The 10,548-nt window shown below is 38.6% G+C and overlaps 1 protein-coding gene across 1 annotated transcript; it reads left to right on the top strand.

Annotated features, from left to right (window-relative positions):
- Positions 1-509: 509 nt before the first annotated feature.
- Positions 510-3,108, top strand: LOC122054094 (putative disease resistance protein At3g14460). Its single transcript, XM_042615929.1, has 3 exons — positions 510-631; positions 754-1,093; positions 1,181-3,108. Exons 2-3 carry the CDS (start codon positions 812-814, stop codon positions 2,828-2,830), a joined length of 1,932 nt encoding a protein of 643 aa, XP_042471863.1. The 5' UTR covers positions 510-631; positions 754-811; the 3' UTR covers positions 2,831-3,108.
- Positions 3,109-10,548: the final 7,440 nt, after the last annotated feature.

Genomic DNA, 10,548 nt, shown 5'->3' with positions numbered 1-10,548 from the left:
GATGATGGACTGTGACAATTTGTGGGATACAGGAATATAAAAATTTAGAAATAGAGGATTTGAACTAGAATTATTCCTCGTTTCACTCGGTCGGTTTGACTGCATTAAAATTAAATTGTCATTTAAATAAATATTTAACTTAATATTATAATAATTATAATTTTATAATAAATATAAACACTTTTCTTATTGTGTCCACCCTGTACATGCGCATCCGATAGAGCTTATCCACGTGACAGGAGTGCCCACGTGGACAGACCTCTCAGGTGCGCACGCGGAGGACGCGCCCCTGGGTGGGCAGGTAACATGCCCTTATGTATGCATATGAAATATTATATATAATAATTATAATTAATAATTATTATAATAGGTGTATAACTCCGTCTTAATTTGGGAATCGTGTTACCGAGTCATGGATCTACCACGTGGCATCAACTGTCTCCACCACGTCACGTCATAGTTTGCTTCATTTCAAGTTAAAAGCACAAACACCAGGAAGAAGCCATAATCGGACATATTCCCAGCTGTTTGTTTGGGAACTGCCACTTCCGGGATTGAATCTGCCCCCCATCAAGCGGTTGTAGTTGTTAGAACCCTTCGTAGCAGCTGCATCCCTCTTGTGGGTGACAAGGTGAGAAAACGCAGACAATACGATCTTCTCTTCTGCAAACAAATTTAGGAACTCTTGAGTTTTTATTATCTTCTTTCTGTCAGTGATCAATTATCGCTTTCCTGCCGTTTTCTCTTTTGCAGCCGCTTCTATTCAATCTCTATACTCAAGTTAGTTAGAGACAGGATCCAAGACCAATTAATGGAATTTATTCCGATAGGCCTCACGGCAGTAGGATGGGTGGCGTCTCCATGGGCAACTGTGTGGATCAACAGCTTCCGTAGTCGTCGGAAGCAGAGTAGAACCGGGAAGCAGAAATTGAATTTGCTAAAGCAATTCGTGGATTTAGGAAGAGAGGACAAAGTTCCCCACTCTCAGGGTGACCTCCTTTATTCGAAGAACTGGCTCCGGCGTTTCAAGGATGCTATTTCCGATGCTGAGGATGCCATTTACAGTCATGAATTTGCCAAGGACGACAATCAGGCCAGTAGTTATACATACAATTTCAATTATTCAAAATGTGCAAGTATAGCTAATTCTTCCTCCCTAATCTCTGATGTTAAATAACAGATAAATAATATTCTTGAGATATTTGAAGATCTAGCTGGTGAGAAAAAAGCTTTCTCTCAAAAGTTGATGCAACAGGAAATCTCAACCTGGCGGAGGACCAATTATCTCATGTGCAGAGAAATCAAAGGAAGAACAGATGAGACAGAAAAATTGAAAAATTGGCTACTCAGTGATCAATCATCTACTAACTCCAATACAAACGTCTCTGCTCTGTCTATCATTGGCACAGGAGGCATTCGCAAGACGATCCTTTCTCAACTTGCCTTCAACAATCAAGAGGTGCAGCAAAACTTTGAGGTCAGGGCATGGGTCTTTCTGTACGAACCTACTAGGCCGGGGCCCACCGTTTATATCAAAGCCAACGAGTCCAACTCAGCATCCTCTGACCAAACTTCAACTAGTTTTGAAGACTTCCATAACAAATTTGTAAGCAACACGAAGAACAAAAGGTTTTTTATGGTGTTGGATGATCTGTGGAATGAGTTCGCCGACGAATGGGATAAATATCTCTCCTTGTTTAAATGTGGAAAACATGGTAGCAAAATTATTGTAACTGCCAGGCTTAAAGGAGTAGCAAATGTAATAAACTTAGACCCAGACTCGCAAATAGATCTTGATGTCCTTCGACAAGATGAGTACTTGAAATTATTTAAAGAATGTGTATTTGGCAACAGTGAGTTACTGTCTGAAGAATTTGCATTTGGCAACAAGAGCTCACGCGAGGATTACTCGGCCTTGGAAAATGTACTATTCAGAATAGCCATGAGGTTTGGGGGTTCGCCCTTGGCTGCAGTAGAGGTTGGACGTGAGTTAAAGCTTTCTTTAGATCAAGAACGCTGGAACTCAATTTTGCCCAATAAATTTTGCATAGCCGATCCAAGAGAGAAAGACATTATATCAATTCTGGGATTATGTTACAGAAAGCTACCTGGGCGTCTTGAGCAATGCTATCTTTCTTGTGCTCTATTTCCTAGGGACTATCAGTTTGAGGAACATCAATTGAATTTAATTTGGATAGGTATGGGCTTTGTGCATTCTGGATCTACGGCAGGAAACTATATTAAGGATTTCTCAATAAGGTCATTTTTCATAGATACAGCAAGAACAGATAATAAATACGTGTTCCATCATGTCTTGCATGAACTTGCAGAATACATATCAGATGGAGAATTTTTTAGACTCGAAAAGAAAATCATGGAAAGTGAGAGCATAGAAATCCCAGAAGAAGCTCGCCATGTATATATTTTAGCTGATAATTTTGCCAAGGCTTCAGAAGCTTTGAGAAGGAATGAAAAATTGCGCAGCTTGGTAATTGATGGTCCTTTATCAAACTCCAATGATGAAAAATCCTTCATGAAATCGCTTGGGAAAGTACTAAACAATTTGAAATCCCTGAGATTCTTGGTGCTTTCTGTGCTTCCACAGAATTTACCAACAACAGTTGGCAAACTAAAATATCTTCGATACCTTGAGTTCCCAATCAATCAAGAGAAATTGCCCAAGCTATCCAATTCATTTCAGAGAAATTATACATTAAAAAGGTGGGATTCTAAGTATTTGTTGGTAGCCAAAGATATTGATAAATTGATCGAACACCGCTGCAGCTCTGCCAAGATTGTAAATGAAGACATGATCTATTACTGCTGCTGATGAAGCAAAAACTGCTCTATGGTGCACCACCTGAGTCAGCCACTTTCGCTATGTTTTTCATTTAGCTGGGTGTTGTCTTACTCTTCGCAGATCTATTAATTTATGTTCTATGCTTTCCTATTTAGTTGTGATGTCAGGTCACTACACTTTCCTTGTAGTCTGTTCTATCATGCATGTAGAAAACACTAGTAGATGATGACCAGTTAAACCTTTTGTTACGTTCTGATTGAGTTCGTGTAAGAATCGAGTTCTGATTGAGCTCGTGAAAGAATCGTTTAGTTTCCCATATTGCTGAAGTATGTTTGATTTTACTCTGTTTTAATGGTTTTGCTTCAGTAGCTGCTATGTTTTTTTTTTCCGCCATGTATCCAGGCTTACGCGGTTACGCCCGATTATTCCTGAGGTTGATCCACAGACCAGGCCAGGATAATTCACTATAAAGCCCGTACCGATCCTCAAGAGTACGACGAACTCTTAACCCAAATAATGATAATAAAAATTGTATAAAATTTTGCACAATTGCACAGTAACAATAGAAGGAAAGATGATTATTTTTTCCCCTATACTTTTTATTGATAAATAAACAACTTATAAATAGACTAATACATGACTAAAACAACTTATTAACCCACTAATTCCTCGATCATAAAAAACAACTTACTTATAATTCCTCGATCATAAAACATACACTAATCCACTAATACATGACTTAGATTGTTTCTTTATTGATTTTTCGGGATTTGCTTCTCTCTTTTTTTCCCCCTCAATTTTGTTGATAAAATTAGTATGCTAATGGGTTGATAAGTTGACATGTTTTAATTGAGTTAGTGGAGGAATGATTATAATATGGTGTTAGTGGATTGATGAGTTGACATGTTGAGTTAGTGGTGGAGAAATAATAGGATAATGGTTGTAATGTGATGTTAGTGGTTAACGTTGTAGTGTTAGAGGATTTTTGAATGTGTGTGATGTATTAGCTTATACATAGGATATGTAATGATCAATGAAAGTGTGTGAGAAAACTTATTTTTTATCCTCCCCGTGTCATTGACTCGTCTATTTTTTATTAGTGATATCAGAGTGAGGTTTCAAAAAGAGTTATGTCTTCCAAAAGTTTTGTACAACCTATCATTCCTCGATTTGATGGTCACTATGACTATTAGAGCATACTCATGGAAAATTTTTTAAGATCCAAAGAATATTTGACGGTTGTGATTTCTGGAGTAACTTAACAAATAGAAGGCGTTGCGCTAACATATGCGCAATTGAAAGATTTTAAAGCAAAGAATTATCTCTTCCAAGTTATAGATCGCTCAATCTTGGAAACCATTCTCTACAAGGATACCACCAAAGATATCTAGGATTCTATGAAAAAGAAGTAACAAGGTACGACAAGAACTAAGAGGCAGCAACTTCAAGTACTTTGTTCGGAGTTCGAAATGCTCTGAATGAAATCAGGAGAATCAGTTTTAGATTATTTTTTAAGAACGATGGTAATTGTCAATAAAATGTGGATCCTTAGCGACAAGACAGAGGATGTTCTCATCATCGAAATTTTTTTTCGATCTATGATACCAAAATTTAATTTTGTTGTCTGTGCCATTGAAGAAGCAAATGATGTAAGTCTACATTCAATTGATGAATTACAAAGTTCATTATTAGTTCATGAGCAGAAAATCAATCAATATGAAAAAAGGAGCAAGCATTGAAGACTTTATTAGAAAATCACTCTACAAATGGTAGAAGTGATAGAGGACGAGGAAGAGGCAGAGGTTGAAGAAGAGGAGGTAGAAACAACAATGATCATGGGAACCAACAACAAAATCAACAGCAGGAAAGCTATTTTCAAAGAAGAGATAGAGGACGTGGAGTCCATTATTCTACAACTAATAGAACAAAGTCAGCAGACAAGTCTAATGCTGAATGTTACCGATGTCATAGGTATGACCATTATAGATCAGACTATTTTACTAATTTAAAGAAACAAAATGGAATCAGACTAACTTTGCAGAAAAAGAACTGCCCCTTTTAATGGTATGCCATGAGAAAGAGAAAACTCAACAGAATATATGGTATTTAGATAGAGGCTACAACAATCAAATGTGTGGAGAAAAGGATACATTTTGTAGACTTAGATGAATTCTTTCCCAATTCTATCAAATTTGGTGACAACTCTACAATTTTTGTTATGGGAAAAGGAAAGGTAACTCTACAAGCAAAAGGGGATTCTACCCATATTATCTCTAATATTCTTTTTGTACCAGATTTAAAGACTAATTTGCTTAGTGTGGGTCAATTACAAGAATGACTTGATTGCTTGCCCGAAATCAGGAATATGAAATTGGTATTAAAGGAGTTCGTCAAATTCAAGATTCAAAGTTGGGCTTAATTGCTCAAGTTAACATGTCAATAAATCGTATGTTTCCGCTTTATCTTCATACTACATCACAATCATGTTTTTCAGCAAAATTTGATGATGAGGCATGGTTATGACACTTTTGCTATGGACATCTAAATTTTGGTGGATTGAAAACAATAAAATAGAAGAATATTGTGATCAGTCTTCCTCAAATTATAACTCCTCAAGTTTATGAGAATGTGTTGTTAGCAAACAACACCGTAATCAATTCCCACAAGAAAAATCTTGGAGAGCAAAGGAGACATTGGAGCTTGTTCATTCAGATATTTGCGGACCAATAACACTGCATTCTAATGGAGGTAAAAGATACATTATTACCTTTATTGATTATTATAGCTGCAAAATATGGATTTATTTGTTGTAAGAAAAATCTGAAGCCTTTACAGCTTTCAAAAATTATAAAGTACTTGTCGAGAAAGAAATTGACAACTCTATTAAAGTTCTATATACATATCATGGTGTAGAATATAACTTACATGAATTTGTAAATTGTTGTGAGAATCATGGAATCAAGAGGCAACTTACACCAACTTGCACACCCCAACAGAATGGTGTATGCTAGAGGAAGAACCACACTATTATGAATATAGTGCGAAGCCTTTTGACGACAAGTGGTATTCCTAAAAATTTATGGCCAGAAGTAGTTAATTGGAGCATCCATATATTGCATTATCTGTTTAAAATATGACACCAGAGGAAGCCTAGAGTGGAAGAAAGCTGACTGTTGATCATTTGTAGATTTTTGGATGTATCGTTTATGCTCATATTCCAGATAAAAGGAGAAAGATGATGAAAGGAGAAAGAAGCTAGACAGCAAAGGTGAAAAATGCATTTTTCTTGGTATGAGTAATACATCAAAGGCTTATAGATTATATAATCCCTGCACTAAGAAAATCATTATAAGTCATGATGTTATTTTTGATGAAAAAGACATTTGGTCATGGAATCAAAATGACGTTAAAAAAATTATCCCTGTAGATTTTGATGATGATAAGAAAGTACAACAGCCTATGGAGGATGAGTAATGTAAGGAAGTCTCTCAAAATATTCCTATAATAGATCAAAGTTCATTTGAAGCAAAATCACAAAGGCCACAACGTGTTCAAGGAAGACCAACATGAATTCCTAATTATGAGGTGACTGGAATTGATCAAGGTGATGATCCCCTTATACATTTTGCTTTGTTTTTAGATTATGAGCCCACTATTTTTGAAGTGTCTATTAAAGAATTAAAATGGAGAAAGGCCGTGGATGATGAAATTACAACAATTGAAAAAAAATAAAACATGGGAGTTATGCGATCTTCCTAAAGGGTAAAAGACAATTGGTGTAAAGTGGGTTTACAAGACAAAGCTAAATGAACATGGTGAGATTGACAAGTACAAAGCACGCTTGGTGGTGAAGGGCTATAAGCAAGAGTTTAGTGTTAATTATAAAAAAAGTTTTTGCTCCTGTAGCAAGACATGATACAAAAAGAGTGGTGATAGCGAGCGGCACAAAATTCATGACCTATCTTTTAATTGGATGTAAAATCAGTATTTCTCCATGGAGATTTGAAAGAAAAGGAATTTATTGATCAACCTCTGGGTTATGTGAAATTTGATAATGAGCATAAAATTTATAGATTAAGGAAAGCTCTATATGGATTAAAACAAGCCCCATAAACTTGGTATAATCGTATAGAAACTTATTTTTTGAAGGAAGTCTTTCAAAAATGCTCTTATAAACATGCTCTTTTTTATTAAGATTGATGATGGAAGAAAAATATTGATAGTTTATTTATATGTAGATGGTTTAATCTACACTAGAAATAGTAAATTTATATTTGGAAATTTTAAAAATTCTATGATGAAAGAATTCGAAATGTCTGATTTTGATATGATGCATTATTTCCTTAGTATTGAAGTGATGCAAGCTTCTATTGGAATTTTTATTTTTCAAAGAAGATATGTGCAATAAATTATGGATAGGTTTCAAATAAAAGATTACAATCATGTAAATACTCCATCTGAGTTTAGAGTGAAGTTATATAAAGATATTGGAGGAAAGAAGGTTGATCCCACACTTTACAAATAGATAGTGGGGAGTTTAATGTATTTGATGGAGAAAAGACCTGATATTATGTATGTTGTAAGTATGATTAGTAGATGTTGGTGCAATATCTCCTAGGTCAAAGTTGATCAGGTTGACTAAGCTTGAGTTGACTCAATCTTGAGTCTTGATGTTTGGATTTCGATGTTTGACAATACATGGAGATTGCAGATGCAATCGTCTGATTGGGGAGATTGTTGATACAATTCTTCTCTGATTAAGGACTGACCAGTTGGATGTAAAGAAAAGTCAAGTAGGTCAAAGGATTGACCGGATACTTAATTGGAAAAGTTCTAACTGAAGGTTAGGCAAGTAGAAGTCCCAGTGAGTGAAGCCGAGCAGTGGAAAAATCCTAGTGAGTGAAGCCAGGTGAAAGACCTAGTGAGTGAAGTTAGGTAGTTGGGAAATCCCGGTGAGTGAAGCCAGGTGAAAGACCTAGTGAGTGAAGCTAGGCAGGTGAAAGTCCTGATGAGAGAAGCCGAGCAGTGGGAAAATCCTAGTGAGTGAAGCTAGGTGAAAGTCCTTGTGAGTGAAGCCAGGTAGATTGAAAATGCTAGTGAGTGAAGCTAGGTGAAAGTCCTGGTGAGTGGAGCTAGGTAGATGAAAAGTCCTGGTGAGTGAAGCCAGGCAGATGGAAAGCCCTAGTGAGTGAGCTAGACAGATGGAAAGACCTGGTGAGTGAAGCCAGGCACATGGAAATCCAGGTGGGTCAAGGTTGACCGGACACATGGTGTTGGGAAGTTCAAGTAGGTCAAAGTGTTGACTGGATACTTGACACAAGGAAATTCAGATGGGTCAAGGGTGACCAGACATCTGGTGGAAGGAAATCTAGATAGGTCATGGGTGACCGGACATCTAGTGGAAAGAAGTCTAAGTGGGTCATGAAGGACCTGACACTTGGCACGAGACGGTAAGTCCAAGTGGGTCATGGTTGACCAGACACTTGGCACTAGGAGAAAAGTCCAAGTGGGTCAAAGAATTGACCAGACACTTGGTGAACAAGTCCCAGCAGGTCAAGGTTGACTGGATGCTAGGCATGAAAAGTTTCAACAGGTCACAGTTGATTGGATGTTGGATTTGGGGACGCTAGACTTGAGTCAAGAAAGTCAATGGGAGACCAATCGATCAACCGATCGATTGAACCGCAGTCCAATCGATTGGTTGATCGATTGGAGGTGGTCGTGACTGAAGGTTGGCCCAATCAATCAGCCAATTGATTGGGAGCCTAAATCATGACCACATAAGCTTCCCCAATCGATCAGCCGATTGATTGAGAATCTCCAATCGATCAGGTGATGGATTGGAGCTTGGATTATCATGAGGAAGCAAGCGCACAGAAGCACATTGAATCAATCAGACGATCAATTCAAGTCTCCCTCAATCGATTGGCCGATCGATTGGGTTATGACCGTTACGCAGGTTGCAGGTTTTGGACGACTGAGATCACTAGGATCTGATGTGGCAATCGATTGGGAGTAAGCTCAATCGATTGGGAGCCCTAGAAGTGCCAAGTATAAAGTCGTTGCACGCTTTCTTCTTCATAATGTTGGTGCGGTTAGCACTAACGGTTTAACCCAGATTTTGATGAATGACAAAATAGGTTAAGTTAGTTTTGTTTTTGATTTAACACTCTGACCGAGTGTGCAGGCGAAGTCCAGACAGGTCTACGGGCTGACCGGATGTCTGGCACGAAGCCCAGCTAGGTCAACGGGCCGACCGGATAGCTGGCACGAAGTCCAAATGAGTCGACGGGCTGACCGGACATTTGGCACGAAGTCTAGCTAGGTCGACGGGCTAACTGGATAGCTGGCACGAAGTCCAGACGGGTCGAAGGGCTGACCAGACGTTTGGCAGGTAAGTGAAGGTAAGTCACTGGAGGGGAGTGACTGGAAGGACACGTTCCCAGGAAGGGTACTTAGGCGCCGATCCGACTTAGAACCATTTCGAAACTCTAAGTCGAGATCTTGACTAGATTCCGGTCTCGGAGAGACGGAATCTAATTAATACTCTGCTTGTTGATTATAACTATGCTAGCACTTTGTTTTGCAGGGTAATTTAAATTGCACTTTGTCTCGGACTAATAATTTCTTGCAGGAGAAGGACTTCCTGGAGAAAGAGTGGTCCGGGCGCCCGGAAGGGATCCGAGCGCCCGAAGTGCAAAAATTTTCCATTACGTCGCCTCGAAACGTGGAGCTTCCTGGTTGGCTCAGCTACGTCACTTTAGGGCGCCCCGAACCTCCTATATAAGGAGGGTCAAGGCTGGAGCTAAATCAACAACGACAAGATCTTTCATTGCTTGCTCTATCGTGCTCCTGCGACGCTGCGATCGACAACGTGCTATTTTTATTTTTTTGTTCTATTGTCGGTATTTCTTTTTCCAATAGTTCTTGTACTTTAATCTTGTAACTATATCTTCGAACTGTTAGTGGATTGTCCAACGAAAGCACTCAATGAGTGCGAGCGTTGGAGTAGGAGTCGCCACAGGCTCCGAACCAAGTAAAAAGGTTCTCGTGTTAGCATTGTTTTAATTTCGTCTTTTTCGTTGTGCTCATTCTCATTTTTTTTAAATCGATATTCACCCCCTATCAAAATTCAAGATCCAACACACAACACTTCTCCCAATCTTCACACGACTTCTCCGACCACTCGCTGCCAGTTCTTGGCAGCTCTTGGAGACAAGTGTTGTTGCACTTCCAAGGTTCAAGAGGCATCTACAAACAACAAGAGAGCAAGAAGAAGGTTTTGTTGGTACCCCTGTAGGATCAAAAGCGCTAGAGGGGGGGGGGGGGTGAATAGCACTCGTGGTTAATTCATTTGTTAGAGTAAAACACGTAGCGGAAAAACAAAAACAATACTCAAACACCAAGAGTTTTACTTAGTTCAGAGCCTGTGGCGACTCCTACTCCAAGACCCACACTCGTTGAGTGTTTACTTTAGGCAATCACTATCAATTCTAAAATATTACAAACTAATACAAATTAAATCACTATCAAATGTTATATCGACAATAAGGAAATATGAAATTGAAAGCTTTTGGTCGTTAGAGTAGAGTTAGGACTTCGCTGGATCAATTTGTTAACAACACATAGAAGAAGGATTGCAAGTAATTGATGATTTCCAGCTGCTGCTTGAACCAACCTTAAGTAGCATGTTGAGGGCGCCTCCAACCGCATGGAGGGCGCCTCTAAGCCCGTCGAAATCGTAGCGT

Source organism: Zingiber officinale, chromosome 3A, assembly GCF_018446385.1.
Source record: "Zingiber officinale cultivar Zhangliang chromosome 3A, Zo_v1.1, whole genome shotgun sequence".
Classification (NCBI taxonomy): Eukaryota; Viridiplantae; Streptophyta; class Magnoliopsida; order Zingiberales; family Zingiberaceae; genus Zingiber; species Zingiber officinale.
Note: the sequence above shows the minus strand (reverse complement) of the source record. Positions and strands in the feature narration are given on the sequence as shown.

Excerpts from the sequence above, each read along its gene's own strand:
- LOC122054094 (XM_042615929.1), top strand. The coding sequence starts at position 812 with ATGGAATTTATTCCGATAGGCCTCACGGCAGTAGGATGGGTGGCGTCT. Across the intron at positions 1,094-1,180 it reads TTGCCAAGGACGACAATCAG|ATAAATAATATTCTTGAGAT; the intron begins GCCAGTAGTTAT and ends GTTAAATAACAG.